At 32.4% G+C, this 22,147-nt stretch overlaps 3 protein-coding genes across 3 annotated transcripts; all 3 read left to right on the top strand.

Moving 5' to 3' along the window:
• Positions 1-280: 280 nt before the first annotated feature.
• LOC143055998 (cysteine-rich venom protein TEL1-like) lies at positions 281-8,418 on the top strand. The gene is made up of 9 exons (XM_076229067.1): positions 281-419; positions 745-767; positions 1,708-1,821; positions 2,700-2,790; positions 3,981-4,132; positions 4,655-4,749; positions 5,632-5,717; positions 6,702-6,800; positions 8,144-8,418. Exons 1-9 carry the CDS (start codon positions 302-304, stop codon positions 8,254-8,256), a joined length of 891 nt encoding a protein of 296 aa, XP_076085182.1. The 5' UTR covers positions 281-301; the 3' UTR covers positions 8,257-8,418.
• A 2,129-nt stretch (positions 8,419-10,547) lies between these two features.
• Positions 10,548-13,617, top strand: LOC143057451 (E3 ubiquitin-protein ligase TRIM45-like). Its single transcript, XM_076230759.1, has 3 exons — positions 10,548-10,559; positions 11,854-12,168; positions 12,210-13,617. The coding sequence occupies exons 1-3, from the start codon at positions 10,548-10,550 to the stop codon at positions 12,870-12,872; spliced, it is 990 nt and encodes a 329-aa protein (XP_076086874.1). The 3' UTR covers positions 12,873-13,617.
• A 6,076-nt stretch (positions 13,618-19,693) lies between these two features.
• On the top strand, positions 19,694-21,778 carry LOC143057066 (uncharacterized). Its single transcript, XM_076230297.1, has one exon. It carries the CDS (start codon positions 19,695-19,697, stop codon positions 21,618-21,620), a length of 1,926 nt encoding a protein of 641 aa, XP_076086412.1. The 5' UTR covers position 19,694; the 3' UTR covers positions 21,621-21,778.
• Positions 21,779-22,147: the final 369 nt, after the last annotated feature.

Genomic DNA, 22,147 nt, shown 5'->3' with positions numbered 1-22,147 from the left:
ACATTGAAAAATTAAAAATTACCAAAAGATTAACAAAACGAAAAAAGCAAAGTTAAATAGTGATAAAGAAATGACTTTGACGGTCAATGGCAACCTTCAAACAAACACAAAATCAATTTATTGTATCAATTCTATAGAAAAAATAAATAAAGCTTGATAAAGTTTACTTAAAATGGTACGATGTTTGCGTACACCCACTATGCAACCAATGTAAACATGTCTTTTGGGCTGTGCCATACTGATATTATATATAGAGAGATCACTAGGATTTATTATATTTATTCTCAGCAGAAGATCGACTATGATGTTCAAGATTGCTGTTGCCTTCGCAGTTATCTCCCTTGTTTCGTCCGCCAGTGTCAGTGATCCTTTACTACACAAGGACTGGGTTACGGAATTACCAGTTGCAACAAAAGCAGGTATCTGAATCTGTGTTTTTCTCTTCCATTTTGTTTTCAAAGTGAAGATTGACGTTTTGAATTCAGAATAACGACTACGTGTCTCAGAAAATAATTGATGACAAGGGTTTGGTCATCACCATAAGCATTTGACAGGAAAATCAACAATCTTTAAAATTGACTCGTTTTTTTTTTTATTAATTACTTCATCAAGGGTATTACTCTTTATTTATCCATTTAGTTTATTCCACAAAACAGAAATAATTGAAATACATTATACTGTAAAAAGTAATTTCATGAAATATTTTTTTTTAAATACGTTAACTTTTAATATTTTCATTTTCAGGTGGACATGCTCAAGGTGTACAGGTAATAATATTGCCACATATCTAATCTAATGTAATTTAAAAAAAAAATTAATTCAAACTTTTAGTATCATACAAGCATACTAAGAATATTCGGTTTTATTGAATATTCATGATATATATGTTACATTTGCAACACAAAACAATTTGCATCAAATTTATAAAATCGACACAAAACCACGATCAGGATTCTCTATATTCCTATAGGATTTTAAGGATTCCACAGAAGTATTATAGTATGTCGCTGTTGCAAACTAACCAAATTTTTTTGACAACATTGTAGAGTAGTTGTAATAAGGATGTATAATATCTTAATAGTTATCAAAGTTACCAGTCTTATAATTTAATACGCCAGACGCGCGGTTCGTCTACATAAGACACAGCAGTGACGATCCGATGAAAATAGTTATAAAGCCAAACAAGTACAAAGTTGGACCGCATTGAGGACCCAAAATTTCAAAAATTGCAAATCGGCAAGCATACATGTACATAAATCGTGCATGGATTTTAACATCTCAAAATATATAACGACGACCAATCAAAACAGATGTGATCTTCAGATATGACAGACGAATTACACGAAAATACAAAAGAGACTAAATAAGAAAATTGTTGAAATGCATAAAATGGGTGAACATCTAAGAAATTTAAAAATTAAGTACGTTTTTGATATTTTAATTGTTAACTTAAAAACATACCTATTCATACAATAATTCGAATTTTATTTGTGACATTTTTCTAACTTAACTCGTAATCAAATGACTAGAATACATTTTGAAAAATAAAAGTTCCGAAATATTTGTTGAATTTTGATTTTCAAATTTAATTCGCTTTTGAGGTTGGAACAAAATACACATTCTGTTGAATTGGAGGGTTTTTCAAATGTGTTTCTTCTCGTTCTATTAATAGTTTGACACATAGTATCAATTGTTCTTACTGTTTAGCAATACCAAGTAGCCAATGCAGGTATCTCACAAGCTGAGAAACAACCAATCGTTGACATTCACAACAAATACAGGCGTATGATTGGACACAATGCTACCAATATGTTGAAAGTGGTATGTAATAAATAAATTTAAGAAAAAAAAAGAGATACTTTTTATTGGACTAAATTAAACTATGTATACACGATTTTTTAACTACGATATTTTGAATCCGAAGAAAAACGATTTGACCTATGTCACCAAATTGGATTATATATTTATTTGATGGAGGGTCCAGAATTGTTATACCTAATGTGAACAAATCATATCTATCTTGAATCGCTTATAAGCGTTGTGAAATTAAAAAAAATGCTTGTCAGAAGAATTACTCAGTATGTAATTACGAATGGTCACGTACAAAGTCAAAAATATATCGTTAGATTTGTTTTAAGCTTGAGGAATTTGGAAGAACAGTTCTTCAATTGATTCTGTTAAAATCATTCCGAACTCATTTTGTATAAGGAGCAATTTATAGCGTGATAGTTAAATTCTTGCTGATCTCTAAAGCTCTGAACAGCTTCTATTTGCGTTTGATTATTTCCATATGATCAAATTCCGGATTTGAAAAGTTACGAAAGAAACAATAACTAGATAGCAACTATAGAAGAATTGCCGCATTGTAATTAATCTGTTTCAAATTTTGTCGTTCGGTTTTAGATTGGTTGTTGTTTTTATGTTCATGAATAAACATATAAGTAACTGTAGTTTATCACCACTTTTACCTTTACTGATATTGCACGAATATCAGCTTCACGTATTACACTATGTATTGATAATACGAATACAACGTTTATGACAACAGCGTTTTATAAATTCACGTTGTTTTAATTTTTACATCTTACTTCAGGTTCCGTCAGAACAGAAAACTGCTCATTGCGGTATTTCAAAAATTGTATTTGATTATTTATGTAATAAACATCCTACGTGCACTATTTCAATGAATGTTTTTACAGTACTGGGACGATGAACTAGCAAATACTGCACAACATCATGCTGAACAGTGCCAGTTTGCACATGACGAGCTTGTTATTAGACGACCATCATGTAAGTATGCCCGTAATATGACAAATAAATAATATTGATCATTTTCGACATAGTCGATCGACGTTACGTCATTTCCGATATGTTTACAAATGAGTAAAAATGATAGATAAATCTGGTTTAAAAACCAGTTTAACGTTTCTTTTTCTGCATAAAATTGAGAATGAAAATGGGGAATGTGTCAAAGAGACACCAACCCGACCAAAGAGCAGATAACAGTTGAAGCTACAATAGTATAAATTAAATATTAGTATTGCATCGTTTTTTATTTTGTTTCTGTTATCGAATACCAAAGAATCAAAATAAAGGTTATATCATTAGAACAGTACGGATTTGCCTTCCCAATTTTGATAAGGTATTATATTTAATGTTGATAGTTCTCTCATTGAATTCTTAAATGATTGCAGGTTGTGTCAATTTTAAAAAGACACGCGCAAAAGAACGAGATATTCATACGAAAGCGCTTAATTCCCTCTAGGATTTTTTAATTGGTTACTCAATTCAAGCTTCTAGTCCATGTGGTTTGATTTTAAAAACGGGACGTTTCAAATGGAAAAAATAATCCTAATTTATTCACACCAATATATCATTGAATGTCAACAGATAACCTGAAACTACTCTGCTGTAACATAACATAAAAAATATCAAACTTATTCGTTCGATGTATGTTTATTTGTGTTACTACGTCTTTTGATTGAGTTAAGCCATTCCAATTGATATTTATAGTGCGTCTTTCTATGTTGTGATGTTACACTAATGTTTCAGATAAGGGTGAATATTTGGCACCATCTAAACGTTTAAACCGGCTGCATTTGTTGCACCTGTGCTAGCGAGGAACCTGAAGTTCAGTGGTTGTCGTTTGTTGCTGCGGTTCATTAGTGTTTTTCGTTTCTGTGTTTTTATGTAGATTAGACCGTTGGTATATATTCCTGTTTAAATTGTTTTACACTTATCATTTTATGACTCTTCATAGCTGGCTGTTCGGTGTGATCCAGGCTCCGTATTTAATGCCCTACTTTGAAATATAATGATTTACTTTTTACATATTCTAACTTGGACGGAGAGTTGTCTCATTGTCACTCATACCACATCTTCTTATATCTATAGAATTCAATATTCTCTTCTTTCTTTTTAGCCATAATGCCTGGTATAACTAGTTATCTAACCAAACACAATATTATCATCCTTTCCAGCTATGCCTGGTATATATGTCGGACAGAACATGTGCATTGGAAGTAAATCATGGGAAGAATGTGTGAAACAATTTTATGACGAAAAAGTTAACTTTGCATATGGCTTTGGAACAAAGACTCTTCGGTGGACTGACATTGGACATTTTACACAGGTTTGTATACGTTTTACAATTAAAAAGTTATGATATTAAAATATTTTTTTAACAAAATTGGTCGTGTAACAAATTATAAGCGTGTCAAACGTAGGAGAAGTTATTCGAAAAAAGATGACATGTAGAGGCTATACAAGTTTTCTGGTGCCTGATGTGTGTGATCTTATTCAATAGCGGCATATTTATTCTTGAGTAAAATGTCTATGTTGAGTACCTAAATTTTGTGATTTTGGCTAATTCTTAAAGGCATTTTATTATGTACACCTCTCTAAATATTATATATTATTTGTCTCAAAATTCTCATTTATTTAACCGTTTTAGGTAAAGATTGCATGAAATGCAATCATAACCTTATGGGACTGACTTGTTCTAAGGCCTATCACTACCTTTTTTGATACACACAATATAGTGCATTGATCATAAATCAACTACAACCAATGCAATGATTAATTTTACTTCCCACTGTTAAATTGAAACAATATTTACAGATGAGTGTTTACCAGCACTTTGATTTTTATTTAGTTGGCCAGTTGGCACATTACAAAAGTGGGATGTGGGTATGCTGAGTGTGTAGGACGTGCAGATAAAACATCAATGGTGTGCAATTATGCTTATGGGTAAGTTGTTTAAGGAAAGGGCTGTTTGGTATATATCCTGGTTCTCGGTACAACCTTCCAGGTATCAGCTGATAGTCATACGCTGTCACTAGATATATTATTGGTATATATGTAACAAACTGAATATTTAATATTTAATACTGAAATCACTCCTTGTTTTTGGTGGGGTTCGTGTTGCTTATTCTTTAGTTTTCTATGTTGTGTCGTGTGTACTATTGTTTGTTTGTTTGTCTTTTTTCATTTTTAGCCATGGCGTTGTCATTTTTTTTTCGATTTATGAGTTTGACTCTCCCTCTGGTATTTTTCGTCCATGTAGGTCCTGTAGTTGTACCAATTTGTTTTTATCATTTTTGTGATGTCAATTAACGCAACAAATGCCGAGGGAAATCTCTCATTTGAAAAAACATTTTTTTTTCATTCTCATTCCCTTCATTCTGAAAAAAGATTGATGAATTGATGATTTGTTAACATCGCATCAGCAAAAAAAAGGCTATATCGCGCCGGGGAAATTAAGTATTGAGACTCAACACCATAAGCAGACTTGATTTAAAGTGGAATTGACAGTCAGATACCACATAGAGAAAGACTGATACTGAATAAGAAGACGATCAAATATAATTAAATTAAATGATGCGCAATAACTCAAAATGTTTGATACTGAGGCAAATTGTTGGCCTTTGTAACAGAAAGTACCGATTTCACACATTTGGTGGTGAAACAAAAATAATGCCTTCTTACACTATAACTGCTACTCCTACAATTTAAAACTGATTGAAAGAGAAAACTAAACAATAAAGCAAACACATTAAATCACCATACAGAAAATTTGTTAAACACCTCATATTCAGAAAAGTAAAACAAATGTTATATGTTCCCGTTTAGTCAATACCAGGAAGATATCCAAAGACCTTATACGGCTGGTGCTAAGTGTGGGGAATGCCCTGATCACTGTGACAATGGACTTTGTGGTAAGATATATATGTTTTCGTTGAAGATTTTCGTGTTATAGCTAAGAAACAGGAACCCCGAAGTTTTCTCTATTATATGTCCATCAACTATTCGTCTTTCAATGCTCGTAGATTATTGAACATTGTGGAATCATTTCATGTACCCATTTGTTAAAAGTTGTTATGAAAAATGCAAAAATAATTCAATAAAAAACATTCAAAGGGTAAATAAAAAAAAACTACGAAATTGTAAAATTAGACAATATGGGTATTTTAATTCTACTGATATTCTCTGGACTGGTCTACGAATTTATAAAAAAAACTTAGTTTGCTCATAAGTATTAGAAACTAAAGTTTCATCTCCTTCAGGCAAAGAACAGAATTTTGACCAAGTTGACCCTCGATTGATTTTGCTATTTTTTGGGGCTTTTAGTAAACAATTTGCAACTTTTTACCACCGTGGCTTCCAAATATTCGGCTTTGAGCGTTCTGGATGAAGGAAAAGCCCGAAAAGCGCTTCGGACGCATACAATTATAACGTGTTGAGTTCAATTTTTTAATAAATTTGTATGTTAAATAAGATTATCCTGAAACAGCTGACCTTTCCCGAGTTGCCCCGCTGTGTAAAGGGATTGAACATCAACTAAAAAATACCATGTTAGTTCGACATATAATGTTTTATCAATGTTATTTTGTTAGTTCCTACTTTTACAATAAATTTGAGAAGGGGAAACAGGAAATGTGCCAAAGATACGATAACCCGACCAAAGTGCAAAAACAGATCATGGCTTCCAATAGGTCTTCACCACAGCGAGGATTGAGAAAATCCCACTGTATTCTACACATCTTGATCATGACCTCGTTTTATACATTCACTTCCATTAACAATTCTGTATTATTTTTCATAGATTGCCGTTGTCGGGTCTGATCTTTATTGTCTGTATCTGAATAATCATTTACTACAGAAATAAATAGGTGAAATGTCCTTATTTCATTTATTTACAGATTGTGGAAATACCATATGTGAAAATTTTGGTGTTCTTGATGTTAAAACATGCACATGCAAATGTTTGCCATATTATAGTGGAAAATCATGTGAACAAGGTAAGTTTTTCAAGAATAGATTTTAAGAATCCCCGTAAAAATACTATTTTGTACTTGTTGTTACATAAAATCGAAGTTAAACTGCAATAACAAGAACTTTTTAGGGAAAGAATCTGAACAGGCATTACACCCAAAAGGAATACACACCGAACCGAACCGAACTATAGACTTTGCCATAATTATGCTGGTTAACTTTTGCAAATTGTGAGTTGAATCGAGAGGTGTATTATTGGCACTCATATCACATTTTCTCATATCTATTTTGAATGGTGTTATTCAAAGCGGTTCATTATTCTATATTAGTTTTTATCATTTGGCCTTTCTAAATTGCTTGGTGGTATCATGTTTTCTGTCTCAATCTTTAGTAGACTCTTGTCTCGTTTGGATGTTCCATACTTTATGGTTATTGAACCAATATTTTAAATGGAAACATTGCACGAGAGTACAAGTGCAATATGACATACTGCCAGGAGTACATGTACCTGTTGCGCCATAACTCATTTAGATTATGGTATCATTTGTTTTTCTTAATTTACAGCAGATTGCAATGCACGTGTAGGTAAAGACATTATATTTGGTTAGCTTGTTTGATAGCTGAACCATGAAGTCATTATAAATTTATGGAAACTATTCTCCTTTGAGTAGAATAGTCCAACAGATAACCAATCCATATGTCTGTAGGACTAGACTACTTCGAAAGGAGGGTAGTATACCTTACCTAATAATGACTTTGCGGTTCAGCTAGAAAGCAAGCTATCCAAAGATATTACCTTTGCCTACACATTCATTACAATCGCCTGCAAAACTTCAAAATGGCCATGCAGTGTATATTCAAAGCATAATCATATTTAATTCTTTCAAAACTGTTTTGCATCAATGCTGTCATGTTTAGATGTAAAGTGTAGGAAGGGACGATACAATATCTTAAGTATCTTAACTTTATCATTATTTACAGTGATCACTCATTGATACTGTATTGTCTATTTCCGTTTTGCCTGTACGTCGTGCCTTTTGTAAGGTCTATAATTATATATGTCATAGTTTTGTCATTTTAATTAGTTATTGCGGATGGTAGATCTATCATAGACTCTTAAATTAAGGCAACATAAGTATACCGCTGATCAAGAGTCATAAATCAATTAAGGGAAAACAAACCCGGGTCACAAACCAAAACCAAGGGAAACACAACAACTATAAGAGGAAAACAACGGAACAAGAGAAACACTGAATTTCTATACAAACTGTCATTAAACTATCGATTACAAATATTTGTAGCTGAATATCAATTCTGAATAAATAAGTTATATTTAATACTGTTGAATTAAATTCGTTTTGCTTTGTAGTTACATGTGCCATACCAGAGCACACCACTTGTGCCAAACAGACAATGAACGACTGTAGAACTGGTGTCAACATTGCTGCAGTGTGTCCAAAGGCTTGTGGTAGATGCCCTTAACCAATAAAAGACTGGAGCTTACTGAATTAAACAATTACAATAATTAATCAAACATTTGTGAGGAAATTACTTTGAACTTATACATATTTATGACTACTTTTATGATAACTTTGCAAATATTGCTATATGCTCCACAAATAGTCTATTGAAGATTATGCTTTTTGACTTTTTATCTTTTTATATGAATATCAAATTTAAAACAATTAAAACAGAATAAAGAACTAAACCATCTCATCAGTGAATGTTTGTCCACAACAGACCTAACTACGAAACAACGAGTATTTCGGCTAATTTTCCCGATTTTTACTCGATTTGATAATTTCAATTAGTAGAGGAAATTATGGAAATACGACACAGTTGATAAATTTACTGATCAGACGGCTGTAATGGTATCTTATTATTTCTAAGTCCATTTAAGTCATGCAGCCCTTCACGTAATCAGGAAATTATACACACATGGCATTAAAATGTTCTGGTTTCAGCGTTTCTCACGCAGGTTAATCCCAACAAACATTAAGACACGTGTAATTTATGAAGTTTTTTTATAGCCCTGGGTCGAGGGTCGACATTACCACTATTGGACTGCTTGACCACAAGGGTATCATCAGCTAAGTAGTAAGTGCTTTAGTCCAGACAAGCATTATAACATCCCTCTCTCAATTTTTGTGTTTATCAAATTTGAAATCTTTAAAGAAACTCCTTGAGGTAAAATTGCCTCTCGATTGATTTGACTGTTATGTTTATGTTCCTTTTTAATGTATAACTCTTCACTTTTCACGACCTTAAGTATCTTTGGCTTACACATTTTAGGGTTTGAGGTATTCATCCGAATTGTAATCCCGAAAATTGTTATGGGTTACAGTTTATGAATAGTCATTTCCATTTCAAAGACGTTTGGCGAATTAGTACTAGTCTAATATCGAGATGTACTTAATAAATAAGCATTCAGACTCGGTAGGTATTGAAATAGTTGTCAACTTTAATCGTAAAGTTTCATAATTGATGTATGAGTAGACCCCTTTTTAAGGGATGATTTGTAATATAATGAAGCTAACTTGTAGTTTTATCTGAGTGTTTACCTATTCCAATAAATAATTTGTTGCACTTCTGTAAAAATAGACAATGCAATTTCTCATAGGAACGCCCTTTCCGGCTAACACTGGCACAATGTTACTATGACATTTCGTAAATCTTTAGATCTTATAACTGATAGTTTCATTTGGCATGCACTTCTATTTAATTCAAAGGTCAATACATAGGGCTGTGTGGCATATTTTCAGCATTTATATGCCCCGAATTTCTAAGGTTTAATTCTGTCCTACCCCTCTTTTCACTTGGGGTCTTTATTATAATTCATTCGTTGAGTTGAGTTCTCCTAGTGACTCTAATTTATATAATGCAACCAAATCAAAAGAGGGGCGAAAGATACCAGAGGGACAGTCCATTTCATAGATCGAAAACTGCTTACGCCATGGCTAAAAATGGTATCATTCGCCCCTCTTTTAATTTGGTTGCATTATATAAATTAGAGTCACTAGGAGAGCTCGACGAATGACCAAAAGATAAACGTATCGACTTTTCAAATGTTTTGACGGAACACGTTGTCCAAATAAAAGTACACAAGACACACCATAGAAAATTAAAGACTAAGCAACACGAACCCCACCCAAAACTGGAGTGATCTCAGATGCTCCAGTAGGGTAAGCAGATCCTGCTCCACATGCGGCACCCGTCGTATTGCTCATGTTATTACACACCCGGTATATAGTCTAATTTGGTAGGTCACATTCATAAAAAGGGAAGGGGATTGTAGTTACGACGTAAGGAACATATCCGATATTATCTTTGAAACACCACGAAAATTGGTACCCCACGAATAAAAGTACTTTCACAATATTGCATAACGGTCAATCAACTCGGGATAACGTTCGTAAAATTTACGAAGGGAAGATTTCAACTTCACCATTTGGAACTCTTGGTTTAATAGCTTCCTTGTGAGCAGCAACCCTATATCAAGGAAATTATGATAGGAAATCCAAGCCTGGGAATATCGTATCAATTGGGAGATATATACTCCGTATACGCTGCTTGAATATTGCACATAGAAATGGAAAGTTCACAAATTTAATAATGTTGTTGCTTTTTTGTAATGAAGTTGTTGCTTTTTTTTGTTTATTTCATTGACCAACCAATGCCAATTAAATTTTGCATTGTACCAATTCCACGGTTGAATTTGTCATTAGGTATTTGTATCTGTATTAATAAATTCCTATGCGTTTAATTACAACCAAATGGAATGGCAAGTACGTGTATGACGAAAGAACTACGATGTTAGTGCATTTGATAATGCCAGACTTAATATATAAGTCAGATATTTAAGATTAAAAAATCTTGAAGGGGTCTCTATGTACACAACCTATTTATGTATCTTGAATATCTTACCATGTACATGTATGAAAATTAGTACACCCTATGTGAATTATCATTTTGTTTCTTGTACGTATAGCATCACCATCAATACACTTTTCTCTTGATATTGTCTGTTCTTTCTTACTTAATTTCTTTACGGAAAAGTGACACTTTGTTCTTGGTTTAAAATTAGTCCTTATCAACTTAAATGCTTGTTCATTTGTTATTTGACATGACGTTTGCTTCGCAAGACCCATTTTGTGTTTATACCTTTTGATACGTCGTGGTTGTTTAATGAAAACAATTACCATTATTGCATGCTTGTATCAATACTTTGTCTATTACGAGTCGTTGGTATTTCATAAGTGGCTGATTTATTACGAGTCGTTGGTATTTCATAAGTGGCTGATTTGTGGTGTTTCCTGAAGGAAAAAGAGTAAAACTTACAAAATGTAAAATACACAAATTTCGAGACCATTGATAGAATTATGAATATGAATATTAATGATCGAGCTATTGACAACATTTAAGATTGAAGACTGTTTCTTCATTTTCATACCTACACATAAAAAAATGGAAGAAGAAATTTACGATCAATGATCATGACATGTTCATTGTATAGATCTACACGTCTTACTTAAAATTAAACTTATATCCATTGTTACGCAACAGTAATCAAATATGATAATGTTTTCCTTTTTTACTAGGTAAAGTTCTGATAAAACCATCCTGTGAAAAAAACAATACTGTAACAGTACAATTTGACACGTTTTTAAAGCAATATGGTATTTTACCGCTTGGTAGCATCAATTGAAAAGTTAACTGGAGATGGTATTTGCAAATTTGCAAACATCAAATTAGGAGATAAATGTATTTGTATATTTGTTCGCAACGGTTTTACCAAAAATGCTAATCCCGAATCATAATATATTACCTACAGAATGCCAGATTGTTAGATATTTACATTTATATACTGCACTGCTTCGTGTTTACTGTACCTATTGTAATGGGGGTAGCGGATGTGATTTTTATAGTATTCATATTTAATTATACGTTGCACTTTATATCAATACCTTGTCGGACAGGTAAATTAAACCTGATTCTATATTCATTTTAAAGTTAAGGTAATCGAGAATACTGAGAAGGAAGTTAAAGTTTAACTACTTGTATTCAAAATGGCGATTGCAGCAGACAAAAACAAGTAATTTGTACGATTTATTGACGTGTACCATCTGTTTGGAGACATTTACAGAACCTAAATATTTACCTTGTCTTCATACGTTCTGCAAGACATGCATTAATACTTATATTCTTTCGACCGTAAAGAAGGAAAAATCTCAAACGACCTTTAAGTGTCCGATTTGTAGACAGAATGTTTTGATGGGAGAGTCTGCAGAAAATCCTCAGATCTGGGCTGACAAATTACTTGGTATTCATTTTGTTGCCTCTATGATGGATAGACAAGCAATAAGAAGAAGGGAAAAATATGCGACTCTTGTAAAATAAACAATGAATCAAAAAAAGTGTTCTCTTGGTGTATATTTTGCGAAGAGGCGTTTTGTGAATCTTGTGAAAAGTGTCACAAATCGTTTAGAATGACAGCAAGACACCCGACCATATTAATGAAGGATATCATAAATAACAAAGAATTGGTAAACACTTCATGCTTAATATATTGCGAAGAGCATCCAGGGGAAGTGGTAAAGGCGTACTGTGTCGATCATTCTGAACCTATATGTACATTATGTGCCACTTTATCGCATAGGAAATGCAAAGATGTCACAACAGTCGAAGTGGCAGCTTCAGGTATAAAAGAATCCCAAAAAGTAAAGGAACTGTCTGCAAAACTAACAGGAATGAGCAAACAGCTGTCTGATTTAATACAAAACAGGAAAGAACATACAGTCGATTTCGAAAAGGAGGCTGATGCTGCTTTCAGGAGAGTCAGTACCATAAAGGATAACATTGTTAAGCATTTAAACACAATTGAAGAACAAATTAAGGGCGAAATAAACAAATCAAAAAAGGAAGTAGTTCTAAAACTTTCCGATAAGTCAACAGAGCTTGAGAGCCTGAAAAGTACTGTTGGCAATTGGGTTACTATATTTGATATCTGTTTACAGCATGGATCTGAACTACAGTGTTCACTCGAAATAGAATTAAAGAAAATAAGGACAACTTTAGTGATTTACCTACAAAAAGTATAAGCGGACTGAAGAATGTGTCCATGATTCTAGAGACTATTGCAATAGCGGAAGAATTTGCAGATAGGGTTGCAGTTTTGGGAGTTTTAAAGTTAGTCGATATCAAGGCAAACTGTTCTAATTCAACATCCGTAAAGAATGTTGATTTTCACACGAAGAATATAAATGTAGTCAAAGTTATTGATCTTACTGGCCAGTTTGCCTACCTGAGTGGTCTTTTTATGAAAGAAGAATTAATCTTTACTCACAGTCAGTTATTGAAAGTATTAAAATATAGTGACAACGGAGACTGTCTCGCTGAACTAAAGCTACCAAACAGTCCCTACGATATAGATAAAATAAATGACACAATAGTTGCCATATCAGCAAACTTAAATAATATGTTCATCATCAACACGTATGACATGTCATTGTGTCGTATTATTGAGAACACATATCCAGTTCATGGGTTCTCTCATGTCAATGGAGAATTTATTCTTGCGTGTGGTTATACTTTAACCTGGATAAACACTTCCACTGGTGTGAAAACCGAACAGACCAGAACAAACGGGAGCACCTATTTTATTTATTCAGAAGACCGAAAGCATTATATTTTTGCAGATGGCAAAAATACCGTGACCAAAATGGCTAATAATATAAAAGCATTTACTTACACAAATAGTAAACTTAAAAGCCCGAGAGATATAGATGTCGATCGTGAAGGGAATGTGTATATTTGCGGATATAAATCAGAAAATATACACCAACTCAGTAATGATGGCAGGCTGGTTGGAATTTTTCCAACCGGGAAAATCGGAATCAAACAACCGTGGGTTATACGTTTTAAGAAAGATAGCAACTAGTTTTTGGTCACATGCTATCGAACAGGGAAAGTTGTCGTGTCAAAATTATTTGATTATGTAGAATAACGTTTTCAAGTTCAGTTGTATTTGTGAGTTGTAATAAATATTTTACGGCAAATAAAAGGGAAGTAAACAATTCTTGACAAACTTTCTCGAATCATGAAATGGAATATCAATATTCCAAAAAAAAATACATTTTTGTTTTCGGATTTTTGAAATGTATTTCAATTTTTTTGAAAAACAACCTTTCAATTATGAATAATGATACCGTTTTCTGTCTTTATGTAGATCTTTTAAGTTAAACTTAAAATCATTATGATTTTGATCTAAATTGACGTATTCTAGCGTTTTATTTTTTTAACGCTGTCTTGCGATATTTCATTAATTTTTATTTTCTAACTAATTTGATTCTTTCAGGGAACATCACATGATAAGCTATATTTTCAATGGTAGTTAGAAAACGGCTGATAGCAAAAATGATATTGTACAGTTATGTTTAGAATATACAAAAACCGGTATACATGTACTGTGTGACCTCATGCAATGAATTTCATAATATTGTTAATAATTTTTAAAAAAGGTATATTTATGACAGATTATTTGAAGTAAAAAAGAATCTTCAAATACTGTATTAGATGTACAAAAAAACATTAGAAATAATCTATAAAATTTTAACAAAATTAAATGGTCGAAAATGGTTGGAAATGAGATATATGATATATCGACATGCACAAGAAAGTGTATCGACCCCGGACTTCCTTGTCAGTCAATTTGCTTCTTTTAGATCAATATATCCTTGTGTAGACCTCATAAAAAGGTTATTATTGTATAATGTTTTGAAACATGATATCGAACAATGCAGATTACGCTTTTTTCGCCAAAATCAACACTTGTTTGAAGAAGAGTTGTTTTCTCTAACAATGTGATTATTATCGTCACATTATCTTCATCTAGTATATCTCGATATATACATTTCATCAAATTGTTTTCTTACCTTTTTAAATTTTTTTTTTTGCTAAAGCTATATTAGACGGGTTTATATTGGAGTTTTCGTTTTTATCGTTAACATGGTTAATGTGTTTGACATATATGGAATATCTACCGGAAATCTACCTCGATTTAGGGTCATTTGATTTTAGTTGGTTAGTCCATTATATGGTTAAATTTCAAAGGTTTTTGCAATATGTTTATTTGCTACACGTGTCGAAGTGGTCTGACGTAAACTTTTGCGATTATTATGTACAAACTGTATACAGGTTGAAAGAACTTTGAGCTTATATTTCTCTTGATTTGTTGAGCTTAATTATTCATTCCATTCAGGAATTCTATCCTAGTAAATATTAAAGCTTTGTGTATTAAAATAAGAGAAATGTGGTTTTATTGACAAATAAACAAATTAAAGTATTAATAAAGACCAAAGGACAAATGACGTAAAAGTACTCGCATTTACTCACAGGTAGTTTAAATCAGTTACCTGATAGTTTAAAGGGACAATAGCTGTCAAATTCATGTTCATCGATTTGATTAAAATTCTCATATTTGGTTTATGGGTCATTATCCAAAAAACATGCACATATATGTTATTTGATCATTTTAGGTCACTGACATGAAAATGTATAAAAAATAACACTTGTATATGTTAGATATGAATTATTTGTGAAACATTATATCCAGTTAACAGTATGAAATGTAAAAAAAAACATCCTTTATATTTTCTGAAAACCTGGGATATATCCAAAATCAACTGTTATTTTTTCTATAATACTTTTCAGACCTAAAATAGGACTATTAATCATATAAGTTGTTATTAGGATTTATCACTATTTATTGCAGTTTGATACATACAAACATTTTTTAATGATTGGGAAGGTGCATGTCGGTTTTATAATACAAATTTCCACAAAAAGAAGAGTCTCATTTTTTAAGTCACTGGTGTAACCAAAAGGCAAATTGGTTGGGTTATAGTTATCTTTCTCAAGATTTCAGCATTTGCAATAGTTTCTTCCATAGCAATGCTACCTGTCAGTATTTTATGCCAAAAAAACTAACAATCTGTGTTAAAAATTAGAGAAAAAATCTTTAGAGTAAGTAAAAACTATATCGTAAATGAATATAGTGTCAATGGTGTACCCTTATATAAATCATTTTCCGAAAGCTTTCCACAACTTTGATTGAAGAAAAGATATTGATTGAAAAAACCTGCAAAAGAGACAACATATAGAATAGGGGAATGGTCACACACTGTTGTATATACTGGTAACACAAATAACATTATTTAGTAACACTAGTACTATTGACATTTTTAGTTATATGTTATACAATTTGGGAACTTTTAAGCCTAAGGATTTTTTTTCTTTTTCGGTTGCTTAGTGTTTTTTTTATTTGTGTTCAGTACTCAATGAAAGTAAAATTTGAAATTTATTGTCAATAGTGATAATTTCGTGTCATTGGAGTTACTGAAGGGTCAGTGGTGTTATTATATAAAAATGCAATAACTTTATTTTTCATTAACAAATGAAAGTGTTTTTATGTCGTATACGAACAATTAGGCATAAGCTAAGCATTCAGTATTTCACATTTTACAAATCTTCAGTTTAAGTGTACGTTTTAAGATTAACAACAACCCCAATTAGGACAGCCAAGTTTTTACATCAATTTATTTTGAAATTTATGTTTAAATAGAATGCATACCTATAAAACTAACGCCAATAAGTTCATGAAGTAGTAATTTAGACCTTAAGGAAGCTGGCTTGTCATGTTTTGGAATTTGGTCAGATTTTCGGAATCCTCTGGTTTTATCCATTTGAATGCATTAACAAATTTTGCCCGGTTACCCCCATTTTTAACCGGATTTTTGTGACAAAAATGTCGGTTATTGATTTAGGGATGCTCGGCGGGCGGCCGGGCGGCCGGGCGGTCGGGCAGTCGGGCAGTCGGGCGGTCGGGCGGTCGGGCGGGCGGCAATCAAATGTTGTCCGTGCATTAACTCATGAACCGTTCGGCCAAAGCTTTTAAAATTTTAATCTGTTGTTACTGACAACTAAATGAAGGTCAAGTTCACTAATGGCGATTTTGACTTTTACCGTTCAGGAGTTATGGTTCTTGAAAGATTGAAAAATGGAGTTTTCAGTCGTGTCCGTGCATTTACGCATGAACTGTTCTACCAAAGCTTCCCAAATTTTAATATGTTGTAACTGATGACAAAATAGAAGTCAAGTTCAATAATGACGATTTTGACCTTTACCGTTCAGGAGTTATGGTTCTTGAAAGATTGAAAAATGGTGTTTCCAGTCGTGTCCGTGCATTTTATCATGAACCATTCAACCAAAGCTTTTGAAATTTTTATATGTTGTTACTGATGACAAAATAGAGGTCAAGTTCAATAATGACGATTTTGACTTTTACCGTTCAGGCGTTATGGTTCTTGAAAGATTGTAAAATGGTGTTTCCATTCACGTTGTTGCATTTACTCATGAACCATTCAATCTAAGATTTCAAATTTTAATATGTTGATACTGATGACAAAATGGAGGCCAAATTTGATATTGACGATTTTCACTTTCACCATTCATCAGTAATGGTTCTTGTGATATTGCCAGGACACAAATAAATATTAATAAATCCGGTTTGCTGTCGTTGTGACAGCCTCTTGTTCTTTTTATAATTCTTTTATATGTATAATGATAAGCTGTCTGTTAAAGTCTTTTAAAATTTTAATTACTTTTTAATAGTTTTTGATGTCTTCAACTTGTCAATTATAAAGCTATGAAAAGTCAAGAGAGAACATTTTCCCGCCATAATTTCAATGTCTAATATATATCGAAAACGAGCACGGTGACCTACATGTATATATATTTTTTGCTCTTTGGTTTCCTTTATTAATCCCCTATCAATATAAACTAGTGTTTTGAAAAGTTGATTACTTTGAAACTGAGAAGCGAACTCCCTTTACAACATTTTAGAACAGTTGTTTGGTATTTAAAATATTTTTTGATAACTAAATGAAATGCATGCTTTTATATTGGTTACACCATTGACCTGATTCTATCACAGGATAAGCTAAAAAAATTTAAATTGAAGGAACTCTTCAGTTTTCCCATTGCATATTTCTGAAAAAAAAAGTTGCTAGTTTACTACCATATTATAGAATAGGAGGACATATTTAAATTTTTAAAACAATGATTTCACTTTCCCAAATTTTTCCTTATCGAAATATACAGGTTTTTTTCATAATGACCCTTATAACAATGTAAAACATTTATCCAAACTATCAAACGTCTGAAATAAACAATTTACATGACATGGGCTGATACTATGTAGCTTCGTTTCCTATGTATTTTTGTCTAGACTCCAACTTATTAAATATCGATTATAGATTAAGCGAACCCTAGCAATTGGATTTTTCTACGTTGTTTTAATTTCGTATTATAGATTAAAAATATATGTTCAAATCGTTTTTACCTTTGAAAGAGTGTTGTTTTTGGTGGATCGAATAAGTCAACCAAATGATTTACTTTTTTTCACTGTCAATGTTGCCATTATTTTCTTTTAAATAATTTCACACGAACAATTCAGTCGTTATCCCACTTACTAAGGGGTTAAATTGAAGTTCAAATGGAAACGGATTCAAAGAGGTTGAATTATTCTCTTGCAAGTCAATGTTTCTTAGCCTATTTTAACAACATTGAAGCAGCCTGGCTGCTAAATCGAATAATTATTTCACTATAAATGGACTTATGTATAAACAACAAAATAATAATCATATTTTTGATTTTTTATATATCTCCTAGTGCCCCTTTAATATGGATTTGAGGATGGAAATTTAAAATATTTTAATATTTAAGTTCAAGAAACGTATCTTAGATAAGTAAGTGCATTTAAAAGTGTATTGTATAACAAATAATGGTCTATATCATATCGCAGATCAAATTTATTCGTTCATAGCGTATTAATGTACGTTTTTTGATTGAGTTAAGCCTGCCAATTGATATCTTATCGTGTGTTTTTCTATGCTGTGATGTTATGCTATTGTTTCAGAAAAAAGGAGAAGTTTTGGATCCATTAAAACGTTTAATCCCGCTGCAAATGTTTACACCTGTAAGTCAGGAATCTGATGTACAGTAGTTGTCGTTTGTTTATGTACTTTATACGTGTTCCTCGTTTCTCGTTTTTTTATTTTTATTTTATATTGATTAGACCGTTGGTTTTCCCGTTTGAATGGTTTCACACTAGTAATATTGGGGCCCTTTATAGCTTGTTGTTCGGTGTGAGCCAATGCTCCGTGTTGACGGCCGTACATTGACCTATAATGGTTTACTTTTAAAAAATTGTTATTTGGATGGAGAGTTGTCTCATTGGCACTCACACCACATCTTCTTATATCTATATATTATGTATAAAGGCAACAGTAGTATACCACTATTCGAAATTCATAAATCGATTGAGAAAAAAAACAGTATGTTTTGATGGGAGTTAAAAAAATGAAATTGAGCTTAATTGCTATAAAACCAAGTTTAATTCACCCTTTTCTACATAAAGAAATGCATGTATTGAATCAGAAATTTGACAATTGTTTATCATTCGTTTGGCGTGTTTAAGCTTATGATTTGCCATTCTATAAGGGACTTTCTATTTCAAGGATTAAAAAGTTCGTTTTATGTTGTTAGTTTAGTTATAAATGAAAGATATGTGTCTAGTGACATCGTTTCAATATTCTAAGCAGTATCAAATAGGTATTTTGTTCCGATATTTGTGATCCTAAGGATATTCACTTTAATGTCTTCCATGAAGAATATAATTCAAAAGATTTCTTTTAAAATATACTATATTTATAATCGTGTTTTGTTGAAGATATAAGTATTCAAATGATAACATCTAAGTGTATTGACCTTCGTTTATCTAGCATACATCTAAATATAACTTAGATAGTTTACGTATCAATCAATAACATATCACGAGGAAGTTTAAAGCCCAGTAATTCAAAATGGAGATTGCACCGGACAAAACTGATAATTTAGATGATTTATTGACCTGTTCAATATGTTTGGAGACCTTTAGAGAACCAAAATATTTACCTTGTCTCCATACGTTCTGCAAGACTTGCATAAACACTTACATTCTGTCGACCGTGCGGAAGGAGAAAACTACTACGAATTTTAAGTGTCCGATTTGTCGACAGAATGTTTTGATGGGAGAATCAACAGGTAACCCTGAGACCTGGGCTGACAAATTACCAGGTAATCATTTTGTTGCTTCAATGATGGATAGACAAGCAATTAGGAGAAGCAAAAAAATGTGCGACTCCTGTAAAGCGAACAATGAATCTAAAAATGCGTTATCTTGGTGTATTGTATGCGAAGAGGCATTTTGTGAATCGTGTGAAAAATGTCATAAATCTTTTAAGATGACAGCAAAACACCCGATTATGTTGCTGAATGACCTTGTATCTAACAAGGAAACGGTAAGCATTTCGTCATTGGTTTATTGCGAAGAACATCAAGGGGAGATAGTGAAGGCTTACTGCGTTGATCATTCTAAACCTTTATGTACATTATGTGCTACTTTAATGCACAGGAAATGCGAAGATGTCGTAACAATCGAAGCGGCCGTTCAAGGTATAAAAAAATCAGAAAAAGCAATGACATTGTCTACAGAATTAAAAGAGACAAGCAAACAGCTATCCGATTTAATACAAAATAGGAAAGACCGCACAACCGATTTCGAAAGAGAGGCTCAAGTTATGATTACAAAAGTCAGTTCCATAAAGGATAACATTGTCAAGCATTTAATCAAAGTTGAAGGTCTAATTGAGGAAGAAATCAACAAATCGAAGAAGGAAGTCAGTCTGAAACTTTTTGAGAAGTCTGTAGAGCTTGAAAGTATGAAAAGTACAGTTGATAATTGGATAACAATATTTGATACCTGTTTACAGCATGGATCCGAACTACAGTGTTTACTGCAAATTAATAAAATAAACGAAAATAAGGATAACTTCAGTGATTTACTTACAAAAGGTATAAGTGAAATAAAGAATTTTTCAATGCTTTTAGAAGTGAATGATATAGTTGACGAATTTTCAAAACAAGTCGCAGCTATAGGGGTTGTTAAAGTCATTGAAACTGACGCAAGTTGTCCGAATTTTTTGTTAAGGAAAACAGTAAATTTCCACACGGGAAATATTAATGTGAATTTTGTTATCGACCTCACTGGAAATAATGTCTATCTGAGTGGCATTTTTATGAACAGTGAACTTATCTTTACCCACTTTAAGTTATCTAAAGTGTTGAAATATAACAACAACGGATGCTGTCTCACATATCTGAGTTTACCAGACAAACCTTTTGACATAGTTCAATTGTCTGACACGACGGCCGCTGTGTCAACAAATAATAAAACATTGTTTGTTGTTGATATACAGAAAATGATTCAGTGCCGTAAAATTGACGTGCTAAATGAAGTTCATGGATTTCGCCATGTCAATGGGGAATTTATTCTTGCATGCAACACTACTTTAACCTGGATAAATGCTTCCTCTGGTGCAAAAATTGAACAAACGTCAACCAATGGGGACACTTATTACATTCACGCAAACAGCAGAAAAGATTACATCTGCACAGACGGGAAATCGGTTTCTAAAATGGTAAATAATGCGAAAGTCTTTACTTACAAAAGCGATAAATTTTTAAATCCGAGAGGTATAGACATAGACCGAGATGGAAATGTTTATATTTGCGGGAACGTTGCAAGTAATCTACACCAACTAGATAAGGACGGTAAGCTAGTCAGAATTATTCCTGTCGATAGTATAGGAATAAAAAGACCATATGTTATACGTTTCAAGAAAAACAGCAACCAGTTCCTTGTCACATGTTATGAAACTGGCAAAGTTGTAATATGCGAAATTGATTGAACATTGCAATTTAAACTTTAATTTTACTAAAGTGATATCATATCTTGTAAATCATGTTTGCCTTCATCAGAATAGCAGAATACGTTTCATTTCAATTAGACCATATAACAAGTCTGTGACTTTGGTATCCAGCTTCAATAAAGAATTGCAAATTTAAAGTCTGTTTGAAAGTCAACAAAGCAGGACTTAGCCGGTTATTTATCTTAAGTTTTTTTAGTTGTCTTCGCATTAAAGGAGGGTAAGGGCCGATTTTGGCCTCAAATTTCGGATTCATCTAACGAAAGATTTTGGACACTTTTTGAACACTTAGGTGTCTATTTCAGTTCATTCAATTAGTTTATATGAAAGATTTTAACTGATTTGGTCATTAAAAACGCTCTGATTCAAGCTTAAATATGAAAAATCTACCAAATATGCCCGAAAAATGTCACTTTTCAAATGGTTTTTGTCAAAAATGAAAGTTGCCGCATCCGTGTTCATCCTCAACCTTTATATGTTATGTATTATCTACATATACAACTTGCATT

The sequence above is a fragment of the Mytilus galloprovincialis genome, chromosome 13 (assembly GCF_965363235.1).
Source record: "Mytilus galloprovincialis chromosome 13, xbMytGall1.hap1.1, whole genome shotgun sequence".
Lineage (NCBI taxonomy): Eukaryota > Metazoa > Mollusca > Bivalvia > Mytilida > Mytilidae > Mytilus > Mytilus galloprovincialis.
The sequence above is the reverse complement of the archived record's forward strand: the minus strand, read 5'-3'. Positions and strand labels throughout refer to the sequence as shown.